At 46.0% G+C, this 25456-nt stretch overlaps 5 protein-coding genes across 6 annotated transcripts in view; 1 reads left to right on the top strand and 4 right to left on the bottom strand.

Moving 5' to 3' along the window:
* Positions 1–1340: 1340 nt before the first annotated feature.
* On the bottom strand, positions 1341–5417 carry LOC101755709 (amino acid transporter AVT1C). Its single transcript, XM_004951116.4, has 12 exons — positions 5082–5417; positions 4653–4975; positions 4357–4571; positions 4204–4227; positions 3442–3622; positions 3076–3295; positions 2866–3001; positions 2532–2551; positions 2162–2304; positions 2041–2084; positions 1889–1951; positions 1341–1704 (listed from the first exon to the last, which is right to left on the bottom strand). Exons 1-12 carry the CDS (start codon positions 5312–5314, stop codon positions 1609–1611), a joined length of 1698 nt encoding a protein of 565 aa, XP_004951173.1. The 5' UTR covers positions 5315–5417; the 3' UTR covers positions 1341–1608.
* A 3977-nt stretch (positions 5418–9394) lies between these two features.
* Positions 9395–11278, top strand: LOC101756111 (GDSL esterase/lipase EXL3). Of its 2 annotated transcripts, XM_022826998.1 has the most exons (3): positions 9395–9849; positions 10249–11089; positions 11135–11219. In XM_022826998.1, the coding sequence occupies exons 1-2, from the start codon at positions 9540–9542 to the stop codon at positions 11061–11063; spliced, it is 1125 nt and encodes a 374-aa protein (XP_022682733.1). In that variant the 5' UTR covers positions 9395–9539; the 3' UTR covers positions 11064–11089; positions 11135–11219. The 2 variants fall into 2 exon arrangements, with proteins under 2 accessions (XP_022682733.1, XP_004951174.1); XM_004951117.3 differs by having other exon boundaries at positions 10249–11278.
* A 223-nt stretch (positions 11279–11501) lies between these two features.
* Positions 11502–14535, bottom strand: LOC101756516 (glycerate dehydrogenase). Its single transcript, XM_004951118.4, has 10 exons — positions 14261–14535; positions 13962–14186; positions 13728–13849; positions 13479–13633; positions 13274–13365; positions 12982–13164; positions 12791–12868; positions 12628–12672; positions 12432–12546; positions 11502–11967 (listed from the first exon to the last, which is right to left on the bottom strand). The coding sequence occupies exons 1-10, from the start codon at positions 14384–14386 to the stop codon at positions 11945–11947; spliced, it is 1164 nt and encodes a 387-aa protein (XP_004951175.1). The 5' UTR covers positions 14387–14535; the 3' UTR covers positions 11502–11944.
* A 98-nt stretch (positions 14536–14633) lies between these two features.
* Positions 14634–16356, bottom strand: LOC101756927 (SKP1-like protein 1A). Its single transcript, XM_004951119.3, has 2 exons — positions 15927–16356; positions 14634–15087 (listed from the first exon to the last, which is right to left on the bottom strand). Exons 1-2 carry the CDS (start codon positions 16257–16259, stop codon positions 14914–14916), a joined length of 507 nt encoding a protein of 168 aa, XP_004951176.1. The 5' UTR covers positions 16260–16356; the 3' UTR covers positions 14634–14913.
* Positions 16357–16996: 640 nt separating this feature from the next.
* Positions 16997–25456, bottom strand: part of LOC101758275 (E3 ubiquitin-protein ligase UPL3) — a 21779-nt gene continuing 13319 nt past the window's right edge. The window contains exons 2-19 of the mRNA XM_012847572.2: positions 25149–25450; positions 24926–25036; positions 24693–24809; positions 24430–24597; positions 24175–24336; positions 22937–23179; positions 22726–22847; positions 21175–22585; positions 20720–20812; positions 18994–20553; positions 18640–18870; positions 18441–18545; positions 18254–18334; positions 18113–18181; positions 17892–18020; positions 17664–17783; positions 17324–17534; positions 16997–17213 (exon numbers count right to left, since the gene is read on the bottom strand). Coding sequence (XP_012703026.1) covers positions 17469–17534; positions 17664–17783; positions 17892–18020; positions 18113–18181; positions 18254–18334; positions 18441–18545; positions 18640–18870; positions 18994–20553; positions 20720–20812; positions 21175–22585; positions 22726–22847; positions 22937–23179; positions 24175–24336; positions 24430–24597; positions 24693–24809; positions 24926–25036; positions 25149–25450 — 5090 coding nt within the window. The 3' untranslated portion in view covers positions 16997–17213; positions 17324–17468. The remainder of the gene's footprint in view (positions 17214–17323; positions 17535–17663; positions 17784–17891; positions 18021–18112; positions 18182–18253; positions 18335–18440; positions 18546–18639; positions 18871–18993; positions 20554–20719; positions 20813–21174; positions 22586–22725; positions 22848–22936; positions 23180–24174; positions 24337–24429; positions 24598–24692; positions 24810–24925; positions 25037–25148; positions 25451–25456) is intronic.

Below are 25456 nucleotides of genomic sequence, written 5' to 3' on the forward strand. Positions count from 1 at the left end.
GCGCCTCTCCTTTCCTTATTTTGCTTGGCTGCGCCGCGCTGTCGATCATCAGTAACGGACGGAAACCAAATAACCAATGCGTTGCGAGAGTGAGAAACCGGTCGATGCAACAGAATAACCAAATATATAGCTCCAGTTCGAGAGCCGCGTCGTCGCCGTCGGCAGCGGCGGCGGCCTACAAATACCCCGCCCGCCCTCCCCCTCCATCCATCGGCAATTCGCCATTCCATCTTGCTTGCTTGCTAGATTTGCTTCATCGATCGTCATTATTCCATCACCAATGGCGACCGTCCGCGACATGCTCTACTTTTACTGCGACGCTCGCAACGTGTACGAGCGCTTCGTGGCCATCGGCAGCCACCCGGAGCAGGCCCGCAACGCCGTTGCCCTCCTGCTCTGGCTGGACCCGGCCGATCACCAGGCCATCCGCCACTTGCTGAGCCTCAACCCCGCCGCCATCGGCATCGTCGCCGGCGAGGCCAACTCCATCCTCGACTGCCTGCGCCAGCAGCAGACGCAAATGCTCCCGCCCATCCCCTTCATCTCCGCGCTCTGCCAGGAGGGCGGCATCGGCGAGATCGACGCCGCCTTCTTGGCCTTCAACCAGGACCTCGTCGTGCGCGGCGTCGCTGACATCCTCGACGGCGCCGGCGCCCTCATCTTCGACGACCGCCTCTACCGCCTGCTGCGCCGCTACCAGACGGGCCTCGTCGGCCGCCTGCCGGAGCTGGAGGTGCCCTACACGTGGCGCCCGGTCACCGTGCCGGAGGACTGCCGCTCCATGTTCGTCACCTTCTCCAAGGGGCAACCCATCGAGCGCCAAGAGATATTCGACTACTTCAGGCAGTAAGTTTGTTCACTATTCATTGATTCTCGATCAGTAAGTACGTACGTACGTACGTACGTACATACATACATACATACATATAAACTTAGTAAACTTATTGGGCAGGAAGTGGGGCGACTGCATCGTCCGCGTTCTGATGGAGAAGACGACGGGGGGCGCGCCGCCCATGTACGGCAGGATCATCTTCAAGAGCGAGGCGTTCGTGAGCCTGGTGCTCAACGGCGAGCCCCTCGTCAAGATCACCATTGCCCAACGCCAGATCTGGCTCCGCAAGTACATCCCGAGACCGCAAAACATCTGATCGATATATAGGCGTGATGTGCGATCGATCGAGCAGGGATCGTCATCTATCCTTCAACTGCATGCACAACCTCATATACTGTACATATGCCCTGTTGCGAGAATGGCTATTCTCTCTCTCTCTCTCTCTCTCTCTCTCTCTCTCTCTCTCTCTCTCGTTATTTCTAGCTTGTTATTTATGCAACAGAATACATGATACAAATCAACCGAATACAAATCATATTCCACCGAAAACAGATCAACAGAATACAAATCATATTTCTAGTTTGTTATTTATGCATGATACAACCTACTAAAAGCCTTGCTACATATTTCTTGGTACACTAACATGCAAGCATTTCACATACATGTCGTAAATTTATTATGCATCAGACTCGCTAAATTACTGGGTAAAAATTTGTCTTGTATATGCTTTTCGTGTATACGGTGGGTGACTGGAATAACTGCAACATGTACACTGATCAGGTGTAACTCTGGATTATCCTGGACAGGGACGAGTATGTCCCCACACACGCGCAGCAAACCCCGACCGCCATGATGAATGAGCAAGCTGCGACCTGTCAATCAAAACAGATCCGATGATTATACATATACCTAATAACTGAGGGGCCTGGATTACAGTTCTACCCCTGTTTCAAAGCAAATCATATTCATGTCTTCTTCTTGTTTTTATGCTATTTCACTAAGGAGGCCAACAATTCTGCTCATATAATTGTGGGTAGTATTCGCATATGATCGTACCTGGTGCCAAGTCACCTTTGTCTTAAGGATTGCCAGAAAGCACGCGCAAGGTAGAATATAGGTCTACAGTGAAAACGCACGTATTTTAGCCTCACCAACTGATGAACAAGAAAACATCTCTTGAGGTGAACGCGCGTATACAGATCCCTTACCACAAGCATCGTGAGCAAAGAACCAACCAAGGCCATCACAAGTCCTGTCAAAGCTCGAAAATAGAGGTTAGATTGTGGATGGTGTAACGATTGAGCCTTACCAAATATGTCTACAACTTACCAAAGAAGGGTACAGATAGAGCAATGAGGAGGGTTGACACCACAAGGGCTGATCTAAGCATCATTATGTTTGAGTACTTCTGTTGATTTGGCGGCAGCAACTCCTCCAAACTCATAGACAGTGGGATTATGGTTAATGCATATGTGATTATTCGTTAAGGACATCTATATAGTTTGAGAATGTAATAAAATCCCAAAAATATAAAGAACCAGCACGTATTTTGGAGAATCCATGTTTTAAATTAGCTAAATATAGCTGCATAAAAGAATGCTCTGAAATCTACTGAGCAAACAGTTATAGAAACAGACTTTCTCTGCTCCACTTTGAGACTACACCACTTTCAACAAAATAATTGACACACCAAGGATATTTGGTTATTGGATTTGCCACCTGCAATATAAGAGGTGATATTATTGTTAGGGTTCAGCATGATGGCATCAAAAGTAATTGTAGATGAAACGGCTCAAATCAAGGACAATATCCTCGCCAGAAAAAGAGGTAAAAGGTCCTAATAAGACCGGTTTAGGCAAAGTTTTATCATTGCATAACTGTAGGTTGCAGAAGATGAAAACTTGTGCTTTACTTGGAAACACATAGAAGCACACTCCATTTACCATGGAAACAGATTATCCCATACACCAAAGGGTTAAGGCCTTTTGACTTTTTATAAAGGAAACTTAAATGGTTTGGGCAGTACTAATTACCGTGGTCCAAACTGCAACCTTTGAAACTACTAAATTCTCTGGTAAGTTGAGTGTGAACTGAGACTTTGTGGCTTCACCAAACATTTTGTATCCCATCACCGCGGCACCAGCATACAAAATGGTAGACAGCGCAATACTGACAAGAAAATAAATCAAAATATGAGTGCTAGATTCCAGAAAAAAGATAGGGAATATAGATAAGCTAATTACCAAGTAAAGAGAATTGAAGGGAACTGGTTGCGATTCTTCAGAGAAGAATAGATGTTCGGAAACACCCCATGCCCTGAGTAGCAATAACCATACAATCCAATCGCAATAGGGATTCCAGGGAGGTTCAGCACAGTTCCTTCGTTCTCAAAGCCAACATTGTCAACGGCACCTGCCCAGAACAGGCAGATGACTCCAAGGATAGATGCAATGACACCTCCAGCTACAGACACATCAACGTTATGAGAAGCAATATGTGATACATAGAGAGGGCAGAGTGCATATATCTGAACTAAATGCAGCGCATGCACACAGACTCTGTGGCACACAATAGTCAAACAAAATGCAAAGCAACATGCAAATGGATACCTGAAAGGTAGCTCAGGCAGCTAAGGTCACGGAGCCAAGTGGTGGGCATGACAATGATGGTAGTCAAGATTGCGAAAAATACATGGGAGTTCAATGTCAAGCTCCCAATGGTTAGGTGTGCATTGGGGAATAATTTTGATAAATTGTCGCTCTCCAGTATCAGATACTCGATGCAACAGGCCTGCACAACATATTAGAGACTGTTACTCTTCAGAAAGCAAGAAATACTGTGGTTTAATTGCAACCTCCATAAAACCTTAAACCTGCTCTCTGTATTCTATTTTCTATTTTACTGAAAGAATGAAAAGTTTCAGGTGTGTCAAGTCCGTTGTGCCTTCCAGACACTGGCCCCAACTCATGTCACTTCCACATTCCATGGTCTTACAAGTGTGAGGTATGTCCCTGGAACTCTAAACAAATGCCTAAGAGGTTGGCATTATTTTGATTCTTGTCTAACCCTAGCAATTGCAAATTTAATTATCACAGCATATGAACTAGTATGCATATGACCTCATCCTCATGTTGAACCAGGGTTGATCTTTTTTTTTTCTTGTGAAGGAAATTCCTTTTTTTTATTTTTCTTTGAAAGATAGCATTATAGTTGTGCTCGTTTTGTGGTAGACTTAATAGTGTTCATAGCTTTGATTTTTTTTGTCTTTTTTTTTGGTACAGGATATGCAAGTTGTTGGTGCAAGTTGTTTCACTGCACTACTTGCATAGGCTAATTCTGATTGAGATAGATGGTTGGCAATAAGCACTTACATACAGTTCCACATACAGGATTATCTGCAACAGGGAAGCCACAAACAAGAAAAAACTCAAGTTAGCACAAAGGTATTCCTCAACTACACATCATATTGAAAATGCGCAGAAACTGAATCACAGCCATTGTTTATAATCTGAATGATATTATACCGAGATGGCTATACGACCGGTGGTGCCAAAGGCGGCATGGCCAATATCTGGGTATGTCTCAAGGCCCTCCTTGCTGTCTAGGCAACGGCGCAGGAGCACACCAGTATACCATGCAAGAATAGCAAATAAACAGAGTATGGCCAGTCCAAGCCAACCACCTTGTTTGATGGCATAAGGTGTTGATAGGATTCCCACACCACATAGAACATTTATTCCTGCATAAAAGCATAATGGAGGCCTTATGTATCACAGCATTCAGGAGGATAAATAAGAATGAGGTGTAGGTGGTTAGTTACCATTGACCACTGCCTGGGTGTAAGAGCATTTCTGATGAGGAGACACCTCATCAGCAACTAGCAGTGGCTTCTGATCCTCAGGGATTTGTTGCAAAGAGGGTTTTCTCGAGGGCAGAAGGTACTGGGAGCTCTTTCGCGCTTCTTCACGTTGCTGCTCATCACTTGTGGTGGGGCGCAGGAGTGGCTTGACGAGATTAGAGATGATTTCAGGGGTTTTACCACGGAAAGAGTTGGTGAAGGAGTTGGAGAGCCTGCTTAGAGTTGGGGTCCCTAAGAAGCTGAGATTTGGTGACTGCACGCTACTAAGGATGTCGATGGATTGCCTGCGCGCAGTTAAAAAGGAGAATTAATATTATTTGCAGACAGAGACAGGTTGGTTAGTTGATTGCTGTATGTGATGTAAAGAAGGGAGGAAAGATTGAGGAGGACCTGTAGCTCTGCGGCCATTGCTGGGTGTAGGAGGAGGCGGTGGGCTCGGCGCGCGGGGTGGCGCAGGGGGAGGACGAGTCGGAGCCCGAGCCGGAGTCGGAGTCGGAGCCGGAGCCCTGGTCGTGGTGGCGTCTTCTCCTGGCGGCGGCTGCGGATGGCGGTTGGGATTGGGGATGGTCGTCGTCGTCGTCGCTCTCGATGATGAGGCTGCGCTCCGACACCGAGCTCCTCATCTTACTCCTCCCTCCTTCTCTTCCGGGCTCTGCTGCGTCTGCGTCTGCGTCTGCGTCTGCGTGGGCACCACTCCACTCCACTCCAGCTCCAGCTCCAGCTCCGGAGGTTAAAATAAGAGGCCACCTCACCACCCCACTTGGCCATTGCGATCTGATCTCAAATAATATCTCATCCCATCATGCATCTGCTAGTAATAGTATCCTGATCTGATTCCAACCCATCCATCGCTGCACAAAATTTGGATCCGGCTGGGCTGGATCTGAAAGGTTGGCACGCATGTCAGATTCAGATTTGCTGCTTCTTCTTGTAGCCAGCCGTAGTAGATTATAAAATTAGTGGCAAGGAAGAAGGAGTAGAAATTTGTCTTTCTTGCTTCCCCTGGCTTTTTTTTCCCCCTTGGCTTGGCAATATGCTGCTGCACATGGCGGCATTCAGCAGCAACAAACAAATCCATCATACATACGGTGCATGCGTTGGGCCTGGGCCCAACTCTAAGTATTGGGCCGGATTTTTCCCAACTAGACCACAGCCCAAATCATTTTTTTTTCTTGCATTGGGAATTTTTCTCCATGAGCCAGCTAGGCTTGCGTTTAGCTTGGCTGGAGATGCATTGCCGGCCGCCAGGAAAGAAGAAGAAGGACGATGCAGTGCTAGCCCATGCTGGCTCTCGTGATGGGGAGGTGGTGCGTCCAGTGACGGAGAGATTGGTGCGTGAGCATCAGGTGTGTGAACATCGTGGTGCAGAGCTCGGATGAGAATGGGGGAAAGCAGAGGAGAGAGAAGCGCAGAGTCAGCTGAGAATATAGCTCCCAGAGAAGATGATTGAGGGGGTCGGGGAAAAGCAGGGCGAAGCTACGAATTCGTCCTTCTTTTCATTGTGGGGGGTGCTACTTTTCTAAACAATTGATCGAATTAAAAAATTAATGAAAATTGCAGACCACACTTAAAAAATTCAATTGTTTTTTATTTATTTCTCCTTTTATTTTCTTTAAAATAATATGAAAAAATACCTGAGTTGTTTTTTTTGAAGAAAAAATATTTGTATATAGCTGGGGTAGATGAATGTTTAATTTATATACAGTCTTTGCACAAATGTAGGGACAAAGAATAGTGAAATCCAGCTAGCTAACCTCCCTGGGCTTTAATGGAAATACTAATTATTGGCACAGTAGTCGGCATACGATGCATGCTTTGGCTTGAGAAGGAAGAGAATAGACAGATGGATATGGATGGATCAATTAGGCTAGCCTTAGGGGGTGTTTGGGAGCACTCCACTTCACGAAAAATTGCTCCACTCCACCAACTCTGAAAATTTCGCAGCCAAACGCGTCTAGCTCCAGCAACTTCGGCTCCAGGAAAAAGGTGGAGCAGGGGGTAGATCCACGTTTTTTGTGGAGTACCTCAAGAGGTGCTCCAAAAACTTCCTATACAGACCTCCTCATGGAGTTGGTGGGTATTTACCCACCATTGCCACTCGTTACACAGTACCGCTTCACGAAACGAAACAAAAACAGTCCTCCCGTCCGCCCCGTCCCACCCGCGCGCCGCCCCTGTGCGCCGCCCGTCGCGCCACCCGCCGCCCGCCCGCCCGCTCCCGTGCCGCCGGGGCGTAGGCCGGCGGGGGCCAACTCCCCCGCGGCGGCGCGGCCGGGGCGACCTCCCCTGCGGCGGCGCGTATGGGCGCTGCCGGCGGGTGGTCACCACCAGCAGCAGGGCCCATGGAGCCTCTGCACGGTCACTCAAGTGGAAGAACTCAAGTGCATCCTGCGGCTGGCTCCGATATGGCTTTGCAGCATCCTCTTCTCCACCTCCGACTCGTAGATGTCATCCGTGTTCATCGAGCAGGCGCAGGCCATGGACGGCTCCCTTTGGAAGTTGGAGATCCCTGCTGCCGCGATGAACGTGTTCGAGATCCCTCTGGAAACTGAGAAGAGAAGAGGAGAGGAGAGAGAGGAGAAAATAGAAGAGTATGACATGTGGGTCCATTCACAAAGGGTAAAATAGACCATTCACAACAAGTGCTCATGTTTTTGGAGCTGGAGCACTGCCATCAGCCAAACACGTGCAGCAGCTCCATATTTTTTTGGAGTTGATGGAGTGGAGCTAGAAAAGTATAAAGCTGGTGGAGTGGAGCTGGTTTTTCTGGAGTGGGGTGCTCCCAAACAGACCCTTAGTGTCATCGGGTGAAACTTCTCTTCGGATGAAACTCCTCTCATAATGACTTTGACAAGTCAATAATTTTGCTGATGTGATAACAAATTTAATGCTCATGGCACTCGTACGAAACCTCGTGGCCAGTTTGAGCGAGAGGCAATAGCGTGGCCAACCAAGCTAGCTGGTAGTACAGATGTGCCATTGGTCGCATTATATATAATGCATTGCATTGCATTTACTCCCGGCCGGGCAGCCGCTGGCTACTTTATTTGACTAGGCTAGGGGTGCTTGGATCGTTAGTCCTAACTAAAATATATGTCATATCGAATATTCGGAGGCTAATTAGGAAGATTAAACATGAGCTAATTATAAAACTAATTACACAGATGGAGGCTAATTCACGAGACGAATCTATTAAGCCTAATTAATCCATAATTAGCACATGTTTACTGTAGCATCACATTATCAAATCATGGATTAATTAGACTTAATAGATTCATCTCGCAAATTAGTCTTCGTCTGTGCAATTAGTTTTGTAATTATGCTATGTTTAATACTCCTAATTAGTATCTAAACATTCGATGTGTGCTAAAGAAACAAACAGCCCCTAAGCTGCCTTTGCAAAGTGTGTGGATTATTGCATTGGACACTGGCAACGTCGTAACGAGCAGATCGAGCAGCGGTCATTGGTACATCCCCTCCAGTAATGAATTAACGTGCAGTGCAGTGCTGTGCACAATGATACGGCTGCCGCAGTTACTGCCCTAGCTAGGTATTTTTGCATTGGTACTGCATGCCATTTCAATTGGAGAAAATGTACTCAGTCCACTGCTGCTGATGATCTGGTCTGGCCCTGCAAAAATCTAGTTACTGTTACTCCAATACATACTATATATTAACTGTTGCCTAGCCTGTGGCCTGTGCCCTCACATATATGCATCCTTTAATTATTGCTTGGAGTTGAGTAAACTGAGAATCAAGTGGATTATTGTATATCTACATACTGCGATAGTATACAGGTATAGAATTCGTTGGATCCGAGCAGAATGAAATCTAACTATTGTATGCCTTGCCAGTAGGAGTATCCAGGAGCAGTAGAAGATGCGTGCAGTGCAGCTCAGCTGCGTTCTACAAGATGCATGGCCTGGATGGACATGCTGCTGCTTGCTAGTCTTCTTCCCAGTGGCAGTGGAGTGTAGTCCAGTCCAGTACACAGCTACCTCTGCCTGCCTGCCCATGCATTTACTATATATCTGCATCAACATGGCATGGCTCTGCATTGAAGGCAGGCGCGTGCGTGGATCGTACTAGTATCTACTACTACTATGCGCATTGCAGGCAGAGGCAGAGAGGATCCAGGAAATCTAGCGACCATCCATGATCCATCTCATCTATGATATGAAGGCCTCTCCAACGGGCAGCTCATAGAGATTTTTATTCGATGAACACGGTGACAAAATTAAAGTGAAGAGCTAGCGCTAGCGCTACAATAAGAGATGATCTCGCACAATTTTCAATACATTTCTCTCTTACGACACGTCTGCCAATGCTGCTCCTCCAGCTTAGAGCTGGCTGCTGGTTTATTATACCGTTGGAGAGGGTCTGATGATCTAGCCAGCGTCCATCCAATCCATGGGTGGCCGGCATTGCATTTACTCGGCCATGTGTGATGACATGACCATCAGTGCATCTAGCTAGTCTCTTGTGTGTTACCGCGCTTGCTGGGAGATCGGCGGATGCAAGTCCGGCGGCGGCACAGCCGGGGTCCCCAGGCCCAGGCAGTCAGCCCAGCCAGCCGAATGAATTGAAGCAGGGCATTTACGACCATAAATCAAATCCACCGTCTCCACCAGCAAGGCTAAGCTCCCGACCCTACCTACTCCACTCGATATATATATATGGGCTATGCTATGCAGATGCAGCTCTGCTCGATCAGGCAGCATCACCACCAATCTGGAGTCCACTGCTATAGCTGCTGCATCCTCCTTTTCTTCCCATTATTCCCTTCCACATATGTGCATATATACTATACATATATACTACAATATATAGTAGCTAATTAAGTACAAAATGATCATCAGTCGCAGCTCCCAGCTGCTCTTGTTGCTCCTGCTCATCTTGTTGGCCCCTGCTAGCACTTGTGCTGCAGCTGCCAACGCCACGAGATCAGCCAAGCAGCAGCAGCACAGGCCCAACGCCGACGACAAGCCTCATCAGGCGGCTGCCCTCATCGTCTTCGGCGACTCCATCGTGGACCCCGGCAACAACAACGGCATCAACACCATCATCAAGGCAGACTTCCCGCCCTACGGCGACGACTTCCTCAACCACCGACCCACCGGGAGGTTCTGCAACGGAAGGATACCCACAGACTTCATCGGTAATAAGTCCTTGTTTACTTCCCTCCAAACTCCCAACTTTGACACTATGCAAAAAGAAGATTCCCTATCATATCAAACTTGCGGTACATGCATGGAGTACTAAATGTAGACGAAATCAAAAACTAATTGCACAGTTTTGTTGTACTTTGCGAGACGAATCTTTTGAGCCTAATTAGTCAATATTTGGACAATAATTCACAAATACAAACGAAACGCTACAGTTGCGCATTTATGACAAAATACCAATTTTATCTATCCCAAATTGGGAAGTAAACAAGGCCTAGCTTGTACTCCATATGTTTATATATGTGTGTGTGTACACACTCACACACGTATATACATACAGACATATCGGGAAGGAAGGAAACAAACATGTTAATTCAATCATTTGCATGCAGCGTCCCGTCTGGGGCTCAAGGATTACCTGCCTCCCTACCTCTCCCCTCAGCCGCTGGACACGCACGACCTCATCACCGGCGTCAGCTTCGCCTCCGGCGGCACCGGCTTCGACCCGCTGACACCCAAGCTGGCCTCCGTGATCTCGCTGCCCGACCAGCTGACCATGTTCCACGAGTACCTGGGCAAGGTGCGCGCCGCCGCCGGGGACGACAAGGCCTCCGAGATCCTGTCCCGGGGCGTCTTCGCCATCTGCGCCGGCAGCGACGACATAGCCAACACCTACTTCACCATGCGCGCGCGCAGCGAGTACGACCACGCCTCGTACGCGAACCTCCTGGTGCAGCACGCATCCTCCTTCGTCGAGGACCTCATCCGCGCCGGCGGCCGGCGGGTGGCCTTCATCGGCATCCCGCCCATCGGCTGCGTGCCGTCGCAGCGCACCATGTCCGGCGGCCTGGAGCGCGGCTGCTCCCAGGGCCACAACGAGGTGGCCGTCGCCTACAACGCCGGCATGGTGAGGGAGCTGGCGGCGCTCCGGGCCAAGTACCCCGGCACGCTGCTGGTGTTCATGGACATCTACGGCTTCCTGTACGACATGATGATGCACCCTCGCAGCTACGGCTTCAAGCAGTCCACCAAGGGCTGCTGCGGCACCGGCCTCCTGGAGGTCTCCGTGCTCTGCAACCGCGTCACCTCCGCCGTCTGCGACCCCGTCGGCGACTACCTCTTCTGGGACAGCTACCACCCCACGGAGAAGGCATACAAGATCCTCGCAGACTTCGTCTACGAAAACTACGTCAAGCTCATCATCTGATCTCATCTCATCTGATGATGCATGATTTATTATTATTATTATTATTATTATTATTATTATTATTATTATTATTATTATTATTATTATTATTCTGTATGTATTTCCCCTTAGATAGCTTCTCTCTGGTGATTGCATTATTGATCATGCATTTCTTTTTTTCTTTTTCTTTATTTACTTACTACTTATATATAGGGAGCTTCCCTGCCTCTCGATTATTGATGATGTTCTACATACTGTCATCTTAGCTTCGTGTTTATTTGCTACATACTGTCATATTATATAGCCGCAGTCTCCTTTATTCCACCACCTCTGAACTTTGTTTGCTCATTCAACTGTTTTCTTGTGTCACTACTGTAATAGCAACCATCTATAGAATGGAAAGTAACCTACCGCATACAATTTCTACTCATCACAATGCTCGCAACACAACCAATACTCTTGTCGGTGTACACGGTACATATATGGTGTAACAAATAAGTTATTGTACGTTCAGCGCAGAAAAATACATATGCATGCCATATACATACATACATACATACATGTAGATGAATACATGATGATATGCAACGTAGAGTGTGGCTCCAGCTGATAGATGGATCAAAAACTAATTAAGTTGCATGTATGTATATACGTAACATGCTACATATATATAGCTGCTGCTTATTGTTACGGCCGGGAACCCAATTCATGCAGGCAGCTGCATCTATATATATACAAATGCTAATTAATTAATAAACTCGAGGGTGATGATATATGGAAGAAGCTCTGACAGAAGACATCTACAGTGCAGCTGCTCGATCGATCTGATGCTATATTATTGCCATGCCATCCCTCCATGTATACAGCATCTTCACTTGTAGCTAGCTAGCAGCGCCCTTGTTCTAAAGCTTTGAAGATGGCAGACCTGAAATACACATTGAAACAATTAGGCCGTGTTTAGTTGGAGAATTTGGGAGGTGCCAAATTACTGTTACAGCACTGTAGCACACTGTAGCGTTTCGTTTGTATTTGTGAATTATTGTCCAAATATTGACTAATTAGGCTCAAAAGATTCGTCTCGCAAAGTACAACAAAACTGTGCAATTAGTTTTTAATTTCATCTACATTTAGTACTCCATGCATGTACCGCAAGTTTGATGTGATGGGGAATCTTCTTTTTGCATAGTGTCAAAGTTGGGAATTGGGAGTAACTAAACATGGCCTTATTTGAAGAGGCAACAATATAATTAAGATCCATGTGCATCCTATGTACTTGTCCAAGCAGCAGGATCGACAAGATGGATGACAGCACACCACATGAATGCAGAATGCGTGATAGAGATAGACTGGTATTGATTTGCCATGTAAAGTAGATGGAGGGTCACCAACCAAGTTGTTTCGCATTAACGATGCTTGGGCAAGCAGGCGGTGGCGTCATCTTCTCGTTCAGGAAGGGCTCCACCTGATTGGGGTTTCCCCACACAGGGTAACCCTTGATCCCACCCTGTTTAATTTGTTTCCATCAGTAAATTAGCAGCAAATGTCTATATAAATGGACACAGCAGAGTGCAGCGGGCAGACTTACAAGAACGTTGAGAGCAGCCAGCGTTGACATTCCTTCACGTGTCCACTGAACCAAGAAACAAAGAATATTATATTCTTTCAGTTGTGTAATTGTGTCTGTCGCAAATAAAAAAGACTCAAACAAAGGCGCTACAATTTGATTGGTTGACATCGTTGTATCATACCTTGGAGGCTGATGCAATGTGTGGTACAAGGACCGCGTTCTTCATGTCAGCCAGTCCAGGTTTCATGTAAGGCTCATCCTGTTCAATAGTACATATATAGCATTGTGGCATGCTGATGGATGACCCCATCGAACCAACTGATAGATACTAATCAGCAACATTTTAATTAATCAATTAACCATTGGTCATACCTCAAAGACGTCGAGCCCAACGCGGAACATGGGATTGGCCTTGAGGTGCTCCACCAGGGCAGCTTCATCGATCACAGGCCCTCGGCTCGCGTTCACAAGAATCGCCTCCTTCTTCATGATGGCCAGCCTTTCAGGGTTTATGAGATGGTAAGTGGTCTTGTCCAGCACCGGATGCAGGCTTATCTGCCACAAACACACAGCAAATGCAAACGAAGAATATAATGTCATGTATGGTAGCTACAATTCGATCACCTCTTCTTGTGTGTAAATTGCAAGGGATAATGAATCTGACCACATCAGCCTCCCTGAGGACATCCTCCATGGTGGCGGCCCTCTTCCAGGTGACAGGCTGCTCACCGTTTGCTTTGAGGAACTGCCCATATGCTGGAATGCACAAGGCAATTGATACATATAAGCAGACTAAATAAACATGCAGTGCAATGCAATGGCAGGTTTCAGTGTGACTAGCTAGCAGCTATAGGTGGTGGTATCCTTGCCTGTGACGAACTTCTCAAGGCGTGTGGCCTGATAGAGGTCGTAGTAGATGAGGTTCATCTTGAAGCCCTCGATCATCATGCGTGCATAAGCAGAGCCAATGCGACCAGCTCCGATGACTCCAACAGTCTGCCCCTTGAGCAGGTTGCCAACGAAGCTGCAGGCAAGCATTGTTAACGCGCGTTGATCGAGGGCTAAGCAGTTGCGTATTATGTCTGAATAAGTACAAGAGCAAGCAGATATCTACTGACAGGTGCGGGAGCCATCCGTCGTAGAGGCCAGCCCTCATGAACTGGTCCGCCTCGACGATCCTCCTGGCTGCCGCCAGCGTGAGGGAGGCGGCGAGCTCAGCCGTCGTCTCGGTCAGAACACCCTGAATATGTTGTTAGTTAGTTGATTGATTGATTGAATTGAAACAGGGGACGTTGATTGATTGATTGATTGATTGAAACAGGGGAACACCAATAGCTATCGATCGATCTTACCGGCGTGTTGCCGACGGCGATGCCATTCTTGTTGGCCGCCGCGACGTCGACGTTGTTGTAGCCGACGGCCATGTTGCTGAAGGCAGTCCCTCCGGCGCGCTTGAGGGCCGAGAAGAGCACCTCCCCCCAGTCCTCGGTGAGCTGGCCGATGACGCCGTCGCAGCGGTCGCCGATGAGCGCCAGGATGTCGTCGACGGAGAGGATGGTCTTGGCCTCGGTGCATATCTAGTTGTGTTATGTTTTGACAGACAGTGAGCACGACAGCAAGAGAAGAGCAGAGCAAGAAAAGGAAGAAGTACCTCGAGGCGGCAGTCGTTGTCGGTGAGCAGGCGGATCCATCGCGTGCCCGGCATGGACTTGGTGCTCACCACGCGGTACTTGCCGCTAGGGTTCCACACCTCGATGGAGATGGGCTTCGTCGCCATGGCTGCTCTTTCTTCCGTTCCTTCTTTGGTCTCGGTAGCCTCTTGCGTTATCGGATGGATGGACGGAAGGCCGAGGCTGCTTGCTTGCTTGGGCCTCTGCCTCGCCTAATGGATGGATAAGCAAGCAGAGGCCATCCAAGGCTGCAGGCCATCAGCATCAACACTGGCTGGCCGCCTCCTTATCTTTTTCACAACCACATAACAAGAAGCGAGCAAACTCCTCATCAACAGGTACGACCATCAAAGAGAGCAGAGCACCAAAATAAAACGAGCAGAGCATATACAGGAGGCAATTCATAATCCACTCGACACATAGTATTATATTAACTAACTAGCTGCAGATAACAGCTTCAAACGTACGTACCACTCAGTTTAACCTCCATCTAAACCATAATAACCACCTAGTAGGTTCACCAAAAGTAATTACAACCATTATGACCCGATAATAGTACAACTAGCACTAGTAAGTAGCATTGCAGTGCACACTTGTTTCTTCCAAGCAACACGGCCACCACCAAAGATTTCAATCACTCGAAAGCCCACTGGTTCTCCCTGCGGATCTCCTCCTCCTCCTCAGGGGTGAAGTCGTTCTTGATGTTGAATGTCTTGCGGATCTCCTCCGGAGTCTTGCCCTTGATCATGTCAGCAACCGTCTGGCAGGTCAGGTCCAGCAATCCCTTGATGTTCAGGTAGTTGGCAGCCTGAAACACAATCACCATATATATGTCAGTAAAGTACATAAATGTTAGCCACATCTCAGACAATATGTCAACTATTATATGTTAAGACTATATTCAGATGACATAGGCAATAAATAACTGTGCAATGCTGCATTCAAATTATCTGTCTGCTAGCTACAGTTCATTGCATACGGCAGAATAAGAGTGATCTGGTGTTGTGCACATACTTCATTGCTGATTTGCTAGCCAGTACCATGCAGTCACATCATGGCTAATCCAATGTGTTGTGGTAACCAAAATAATCAGCACTAACAAACAGCTACATGGTCACAGGGATGTGCGTACAAGTCTGAAGCACAAGGGCTATGTGGATAACAGACATAATCTCAGCGTGAGCACTATCATGTAGCTAACAGACAGCCAAAGAAGCAACTTGATACAGGTGTAAAAGAGTTGTTACTGCACTAATCTATTAGTACTCAATAGATTAAAAAAAATAGAAACGGGCGCTAGTACAAGGGCTAGAAAGATAGATAGAATTGCAACTTACAATCAATCAATACCGCATAATCAATCAATCTAGGGTATAATCCAGAGAAGCATGAGCACGGGCATAGATAGATCGACAGAATTGAACCTCATAATCAATCAATCAATCTTACACCGCATAATCAACCAATATAGGGTATAATCCAGAAAAGCATGGGGGCATACTTATCAATCAATCTAGGGTATAATCTAGGGCATAATCAATCAATTAATCTGAGCGCAACCTATGACAGATAGATCTAATTAGTAGGCAAGGGTACATGATTCGTAGAGGGGACTTAAGTTGGGGGATGAGGACGGGGTAGGAGTACCAGGATGAGGTCGAAGAGCGTGGCCTGGTCGACCTTGACGAACTCGGCGTCCCAGTTCTTGAGGTCCTCTGCGCCGGCGGAGGCGTCGGCGGCAGCGGGTGCGGCGTCATCTGCGGGCTTGGCGGCGTGGACGTGCTTGTTGCAGTACTCGATGACCTTGGAGAGGATCTTGGCGTTGACGTTGGGGAGAGGGATGCCGTTGTCGGCGCAGTCGTCCTCGATCATGTGGCGGATGGTCTGCGACTCCATCGCGACCGCCTCCTCGACCTCGAACTCCTCGCCGTCGGAGCTCCTGAGCGTGATCATCTTCTTCTCGGCCTCGGCGGACGCCATCAAATCGAAACCCTAGATGCGGCTGCGGATCGGATCCAAGGGGATGGATATGGGGATTTGGGGGGCGGCCGTGGCTTGTTGTTGCTTTCCCGTGACCTGACCCCTCGGCTTCTTTATAAAGGCACCCAAACCGTCCCCTTAACCTTAGACCGGACCCACCCCGTCCGATACTATCTAATCATCTTTATCAAAAGAAAAAAAAACTCTATCCAATCACAACATGAGATTCTCCTCTCCTAATGTACTACGACTACATACTCTATCTATAATAATAATAATTCTATAGTATATGCTTTTTTTAATACTGTATTCTATTTGTACTCCTATATGTTTGCAAGGTATGGAAGAAAAAGAGTCATCTTCGGGTTTTTTTTTCCCTTAAATAAAATACATACATATTTGTATATATTTGTATACGCAAGGACAGGGAACCTACGCCGTGCAGCCATCCATCCTAAGCTCTGGATGCAGTGACCTTGGCGTATTACCAATGCAATAATTTCGTATTTGTTGCACCAGTCATTTCTTTATATTGCTGCAAAGTGAAATTTATATCTTGCATTATATCATCCACCAATTTATTGGCGTGCTTTGGGACCTTTTTCTTGTGTATGTACATGCAGAAGGGGGATTGAGAATCATTTAGCCCTTATTCGCTTAATCCCTTCCAATCCGAACATCGGTAATGATACTACTATCTGCTGTGCTTGTGTTCCTCCATCTGCGAACCTGACAACTCTCGACAGAAGGGCACGTCCGCACCACATTTATTATCAGTCAGTTATCACACATGTACAGGTTGCTTTTTGTTTACAAAGATTGAAATTCTGGATCGACACAACCAGGTACAAATTCTGGAACAAAAATTCCTTTTTTATTTACATGTACCGAAAACGAGAGAGATTTCTGTTCTTGTTGGTGCACTCCTCAAGCGGCTACAGCCTAGCCTGCCCTCTGGAAACAAATCAAACAGAAACCGAACACATTAAACTTCTTCAATGATACCAAGGAATCCATGGGGAATATATAGATGAAACAACAATACATATAAAAAAAAGCAGCACCTGCATCAGATTGAGGACCTGGTTCTCACCCTTGAAGCAGTCTGCTGGGCGGCTAGTAACCTCAACCTATGTTAGAGGGACCAACCAAGAAACTAATTCTGCTACATAAATTGACCCCTGTATGTTAGTTCGGACATAATATCATTTATGAAAGATCAAATGATCCTCGGCCTTCCAGGATTGCATAAAGCAGCTTCTTGCGCATGATTTCCTGTCCAAACAGCAGCAGCACCAGTCAGCAGGAACCATCAGAATGTCCAATCTTTTTTTTTTTTGGAAACATACAGAATGTCCAATCTTTTCTTAGAGAAAAGAACAGCAAGGACCAGACACCACATACTTTTGTGGAGTACGGAGGCAGCTTCAGATAATTAGCGCACGTCATCACACTAGGCAAATCATCATCCGCAGGCTCTGTCACCCCAGTTGAATTTGAAGTATTTACCACACTTGAAGGATGCTGGTGATAATCAAAAGTAACACCAAGTTACCCCCAAAGAACAGCATTGGACAGAATAACTATACACATGTTCCAATAGCAAATGTCATGATAGATCATGGAAAGTACCTTCCTAACAATTGTAAGCTTGGGACTAAGGGCCGCCAAACCACCAGGTGGAAGGCGAGGAGCACCAGTTACAAACTGGCAGAACGCATGCTGCTGCTCAGGGGTGAATTCCACCATAATCTCAAGCAGCTACAAACAGGAGCAAAGAATCAAGGAGCCGCACTTCTTCAACACAACAATTGGATGCAAGAGATGTAACACGTAAGAACGGATGCACTTACATTCACGATCGCAGGACTTTTAGCAGTATACCCATGATCAAATTTTATGTTATCCACCAGGGATTCCGGCTGCAGAAACCGAGATTTCTTCAGTGGAATACTTAACATATTATAACTTGGATAAAGAGAACAGAACATTACCTCCCAAATTTCTTGTCGGCCACATATTAGATAGTCAAGTTCTTGAGGTGAAAATATTTGGAGGGACGAGATGTCAAAAACCTAAAATATCAAAATAAACAAGAACCATTGGATTAAGCTAAATCAATATCAGAATGACTAATGAAACGATTATAAAAATCTTAAAGCAATGCCAATGAGGCTGTACCTGATTAAACCCTGATCTAAATGCCTCAATCTGTCGCTTTATCCCTGACTTAACTGTAGCATCCACTAGCAAACTAATATACTCTTCTAAGTTGTAAATGTTAACCTGCGAATGGCAATTGCACTTATTAATACATGAAAGAAATACAAAGCGTAATCACCAAAACAAGTAAAAAACAAAGATAGACTTCATCTCTTACAATTGTGCTTCCTTCACCCTCTTTAAGAACATAATCAGGATAACCCGGAAGAGTAAAATCTAAACACAAATCTTCAATAGCAGCACCACGGAAACGCAAGTCTGCAACTTCAAGCTGATTCTCGCCAGGAGTGGACTCAAGGAACTTCTTTCGTTCAACAAGAACTCGCAGTTCTTGCAATGTCTTCCCAAACTCAGAATCAAATGAGACTATGTCAAACAAATCAAGCTCCTGTCCAATGGAAATACGTTAAGGCATGAAATAGAATACAACACAGCATTAACAAATTAACCAATGCAAATCAAAATGAAAACAAATACACGGTATCTGGGAATATAGCTTCTCTGTACATACCTGTCCAAGGATCAGCTTATAAAACGCAGTTGATAAAGGCAAATCTAAAAGTCTGCCATCTTGCAAGACTTTTGCCATCACTTGACCGATTAAGCGGAAATACTCCAAAACTTTGAAGAATCTGGTACCTTCTGAAGAATCCGCTTTAGGTGGCCAAGGCCGAGGAAACAATCCGAGAGGAGCTTGTATCAAATGCCTGCCATCACCAGGTAAGTCTGAGTTGAGTTCTTTTCCTGATAAGCCATCTTCAGGGTCTAAATTAATTGCATCGCTCCTATCAATTTGCAATCCTGAATCATATGGAGAAGTAGATCTCCATAACCCCAGCTGAGAACTTTGTAGTTCATGGCTTAAAAGAGTATAAAACTCCAAAGTAGGCCCCAGCCCGGTCCCAACTTCACCAAAGTATTCCACCTCAAGAACAGCCCTCTGACTGGAGAACATCTCCATAACTTTAGCAGCAGAATCCAGAATACGGTTACGGGAAACACGAACTTTCTGGCGTTGTAACCTGCCAAACCGGACCTCTCTTTCACCACCAGAGCTGTGATTGTCACTCTGCTGTTGCTGGAGTCGATTCAATGCTCGTGACAACCCAAAGGCTGTGGAGTAGAAGTACTGCCTCCTTGTCTCAAAAGGAAACAGAAATGGGCAGGCCTTGGTCATTTGATAGCACCAAGAAGGTAAACTGCCACTACAGAGTGCAAGAACATCCTGCATTTGCCGAGCAAGCTTTGGCGTCAACTTACTATTGACAAACTCCTCGGAAGGTACCTTGGCTCCAGTTCTATATAGCTCATCAAGGGTCCTGATTTTTCCCTCAGCAAAATCATCAGATGCTCCTTGTGCTCTTAAACGAGAGGATAACTGATTAAGCCCATCCAGTACACGTAACAGTGCTAAAATGTTGTATGTTGAGTTTGTTCTCTCAAGATCACAAGGGAGTTCTCCTTGTAAGATGCTATCAAGAAGAGAAACACCCTGCATTTCCGAGATAGACCTGCAAGAATCTGATTTTGAGTTTAATGAGGTGGAACCCCCCTGGGATCCCTTCTCAGCTTGGTTATCAGCCTTCTGGTACGTTATTGTGAACACATCACCCCAGAAGCGGTTTCCATCATTGGATAAATCAGATCCATTGAACCTTTCTTCATCATCCTCATCAAGCATCAATTGACGTTGGATAGCTTGATACACTGTCAAATGTTTGCTGAGCTGCTTCCCACCAGCAGTGAATACGAGTTTATTGTGATCACTCATGCTACCTCCAAGTGACAGACCACGCCGATCTCGGCTACCTCTAACACTGCGACCACCGACAGAAGCCAGCCCAGCCATCGTTGCAGCAACAAATGACATTGCACCTCGTGAACCAAATGTGCTTGCACTTCGAAATTCAGAAGAATCTGGTCCCCTGCTAGATGTGTTTCTAGCAATGGAGCCAGATGACGGCTGCGCCTGGCTAAAACTGGCTGACCCAATGTTCTCATCAGCATCACCCAATTTCACGTCATGCACACCATCTTGAGAACAGATAGGAAGAGACCCTTCTTGGAGAACCTAAGAATTTGAAGAGGTTTAATTAGTCAGAAATAAAACAAATGATCTTCATTCTGGACCCACAAAAGGCTCATTTATCCTAATCACAAACAAATATGACTAACCAACAACCAGTGATTGCAACAAAGTAAAATTAAAGGGGCATTTTCCATTTACAAACAGTTACCTCATGATCATCATCGTCATCCTCTGAAATGTCATCATCATCGATCATTAAAGCATCATCAATCTCAACGAGAGATGTGTCAAGCTCTTCATCCTGCATATACCATCGTAGAATGTATTACTTATCAGTTACCATACTTCCACTCCCAACTAAAAAATGAGAACACAAGAACATGATTTCTGGAATATTATCTTAAGATTTTTTAAAATGTCATACAGTCAGTTTGACCATTCAAAATCCATGCATGCATCTTGTAAGGGTAGTCTAAATTTAAGACCTAACTCCGCGTCCGAAATTCTCATGTATATTTGGTGCCCGAGCCATGAGCTATAGGTTACACTAATGATCCCAGAGAAGTAGAAGAATCATTGAGTAAATCTGCTAGACAGCTAGAATTGGGAACAAAGATTGTCTAACTGCAAATCAAACAAACCAGGCATGTAAAAGAATAATACCTCAGAGCTACTGTGACCATGCGCTCGCTTCATTTCTGAATCCTTCTCTGAAGCAGATTTTTGGCGGGCAGCGTTCCTGGTATTAGGTCCCTTTGATTCATCTGAGTTCGGTTTTACTATAGCTTTGCCTTTTCCTTTGGCAGTACTAGTGCTTTCATCATGAGCATCCTTTTTAGATGTACCACTACTTGCAGCAGATGATTTTGATCTTGTTGTTGGACGCCGACCAGAATGAGCTGTTGCAGCTGTTAATGATGCACCAGCTGTGGTGCCAGGAACCCCTGATTCAGAATTATTTCCAGATGGAACTATAGGCTTCGAAGCAACCTCACTGCGCTGAACTCTGGGCCAAAGGAAGTCTTCAACAGCTGCTAGACTGGCAAATGGGTCAATAAGCACAATATTTGATGAATAATCCCGAAGTGATTTTTCACCTTGAGCTCGTGACAGACGCAACTTGAAGGGCTGAGCCAGAGCACTAAGACCTGAGGTCAGACGGGAGCCTCCAATACCAATCCTGCTAGACTGGCTAAGCACAACGGGGAAACGTTCCAACGAAGACAATGCACTTTGTAGTTTTTGAACCAACAGTGCCATGGGAGTTCCATCCCTTTCATGATCAATAGAAAGGGCAACAGATATGAAGGACTTGTATCGCCTAAGGGCCTGCTGACGAAGCTGTGGTAGGTTTCCTTCAGATACCTTTTCCTTCCCAAACGTCCCACAGGACAAATAGTCAAGCAATGATGTGACAACTCCACTTCTAATGAACTCAAATGTGGAGACACCATTAACTTTGCTAAGCTCACCGAGCATTTCAGATATCACTTCGTCTAATTGTTCTTCCACATCAAATGAGATGTCAAAACAATCGGCACTTACAGCTTTTGATTTCCCTTTGGCTTTTGTTTTGGCATTCTCAATTGCAGTATTGAACTTTGTGCAGAGTGCTCTCAGTTTAAGAAGGTCATCAGTAACTCCAATATCACTTGAATCAGTGTCCGTCGGGAAGTATTTATCTTTGAAAGACTTTGCATGATCGCTAACTGCAAATCGCAGGCTGGTGTTTGGAACTTCGGAAGTGCTTGTTGTTGAGCAGGTAACCCCAAGATTGGAACTGTTTGATTCATCTAATGAACTGTTTTCTGCTGGCACAGCACCCCCACGCCTGCGTTGACGCCTAGAACGTGACGGCATGGGAGAATCATTATCTTTATCCTGCGGTGGTACCTGAGAAGGCAGTGCATTGGAGGATTCTGCACATATAAGTGACTCCACAGCATGAACAACACCTTCCCTCACAAACAGCTTAGAAAATGTCTCTGGAAGCTTTTCCATCATTATTTCTGCTATCTGAAGAGCAGGAATCAACACTTGGGGATCTTTCCATGCAAGAATGCCTGCGAGGAAGCTGCAGATGAAAATGACATACCTTAGAAGGATCAGCAAATAAGTACGTCCATTGAGAGAGTGCAACAAGTTTTAGCATCCAATGTTCCGAAACTATTACTTAGGCAAAGGAATTAGGCTTTGAAAGAACTTGTATGAAACCTGGATATGTTTGTTGTGCCAAGGAGAGATTGGATTGTTTCAGCGGAGCTGTAGTACATTAACTTCCCAATAATCGATAAGCACTTGTGACGTATCGGTGCATTTACACTAGAACCATACACCTGAATGAACACACAGGCTATTAAGTACCCAAGAGAAAACACTAACAGCAATTGAAGTTGCTCATCAGGAGAAGAATTTCGGCACTAACCTGTGTCATCGTCGGTAACAAATCCATACCAAACTGCTGTAGAAGTTCAGGGTGCTCACGCAATAGCCTCTCACGGCCAGACCTCTCGTTTTCTGTTGAACTTGAACCAGCCCCATCTTGTTTGATGGAAGCAGATTTCTTTGTTGAAGAGCTTTTATAAGCATGGTAGTACGTTGGCAAATTGATGATTCTCGCAGGCATATGTGGAAGCAAATCATCAGCAAGGCTCACTATCTCAAACATCTGCAGAATTAGAAGTAAACCAATGAAAATCATTTGGGCAAAGAAGCATACAAGTTTGTGAAACCCACGGGTCAAACAGTGCGGGTTTCAATAATTAATGTTTCAGCAGTTAAATGGGAAAACAGCAAGCAGCAACTGCAGACAACACTGCATGTTCATACCCATCAAATGCCAGACTATTTTGTATATGTACAACATATGATTTCAGCTGCTAAGAGAGCAGCAAGAAGCAGCTGCAAATGACATTATACATTCATGATCAGCGTGTTACAAACAAGATTTGTGTTACCATGTGCCTTAAATCAACACCTCCTGCCTCATTAAAACATCTCAAAAGACTAACTCAGGGATGACAACCATATTAATCAGGAACGCATGGTTTTGATACTTGGTTCTGGACAAGGAACAAATCTTAGTTGCTCAAAACAACACAATAAAAAGGATGCAAGCCTTTCAACAGACACTCATCTTTTGAATGATCGTTTGTATAGTTTACGAAAGCATCTCAAAAGATTCACTCAGGGATGAGAACCATATTAATCAAGAAAGCATGGCTTTGATACTTGGTTCTGGACAAGGAAGAAATCTTAGTTGCTCAAAACAGCACAATAAAAAGGATGCAAGTCTTTCAACAGACAGTTCTCTTTTGAATGATCGTTTGCATAGTTTATGAAGACATGCACAGACTTGCTCGCTACATTCGACAACTATGTTCAATGCTCAAGAAGGTTAACCAAGTAATTGCTCGGTGATGCATTCATATGAACATTTGATGTGACCTTTAAAGTCCTCAAAAGTTGTCCAGGTGGATGTGATAGATGTAATTTTAGGAAACATGAAATGCCTAAGACTAATAAATTTTCAGTGATAAATCAGAATCTGACTGGATATGGTTGTGCCGTGCGCTACATAGACAGAAAAGATGGCTAAATTGGTCAAAAGGCTAGCACTAGTGGCACAGTCATAACTCATAAGTCAGCGATACAAATATTCACCTGATCAGCGGGCCTTGTTAGAGCAGGGGCCACTGACGTTCCAGAAATCAAACCAGAGCCAGAAAGGATGTCTTTAAGAGTGCCGCTGATCCCAAGAAGAAGTAGTGTTTTAACTGCCAGCAGTGATCCACTTGCACATATTGAGAGAAGACGGATTAAGCCCTGAAAAAAAGTACAACCTAATCTTAGCACAAGTGTGAGAGAGGGAGCATGGCAAACCCTAAGAAAGGATGTCAGAAAAAAAATGGTGCATACTGTGTATGTGGATGTACTCAGTGATGCCTGGCCTGAGGAGTTGCCAACAGATATCAAGCTAGCAGCTTGAGCAACCAATCCGTGATTGCAGAGCTCATCAAGCTTCTCCGGGTAATGGGCGAAAGCTTCAGCAATGCGTGTCAAACAAACAGAAGCATGCTCCAGTACCTGGAATGCCATAATAAAGAGTTGGAATTGCTTGCTATACCTGAACAGGATGGATAGGTAAAATCATAAGTCAGAGGTCGTAATCTGAAAATCACCTTGGAATCATGGTGGTTCAGGAGATTCGTGAGCAGAGGGACAGCTTCCATGACAAACTCGGAAGCATCGGACGGCAGCTTCCTGCAGATATTTGCAGCGGTAGACAATGCTACTCTCTACAGCACAAACATGCCCACCATGGGAACAGGTGTAAGTGGAAGCAAACAGTGCACAACACATAAAGGGCGGTCGGAATATGAGAGGGCTCGAGAGAAATGGAATGTCCGAGTACCTGAACACCAGTGGAGAAGAAGTCGAGATACGATAGGACAGCCATTAGCGCCCCAGCACGCAGACACGCGGTTGGGTGCTCCAGAGAGATCTTCTTAAGAGCTTGTAGAGACTAAGAAGGTGGGTGGATTAAGTGTTAGCAGCATATACTCGATGATTGATCGTTAGTTAGTGGTTAGCAGCATGTACTGGTTAGGAAAAAAAATGGGAGACAAGAAAGGTACCTGCTCGGCGAGGTCCATGTACTCGATGGTTAGCAGGCGAGCACAGAAACACTGTATGGCCCCGTAGTGCACGACCGCGGAGCAGGAGGAGGGGAGCACGTCGACGAGGTTGGCAAGGGCCCGCGCGGCGAGCAGCATGACGTCAGGGCTGGCGCCGGCGGTGGCAGGCTCGTCCTCGCGGCCGAGCATGCCGACGAGGATGGGGACGAAGGCGTCGACTGGGAAGGCGGCGAGGGAGTCCTCGGTGCCGATGGAGAGCATCTCGCAGAGCTGCATGAGGGACTGGAGCTGGCGCGACTCGTCGCCGT

This window comes from Setaria italica, chromosome I (assembly GCF_000263155.2).
Source record: "Setaria italica strain Yugu1 chromosome I, Setaria_italica_v2.0, whole genome shotgun sequence".
Taxonomy (NCBI): domain Eukaryota; kingdom Viridiplantae; phylum Streptophyta; class Magnoliopsida; order Poales; family Poaceae; genus Setaria; species Setaria italica.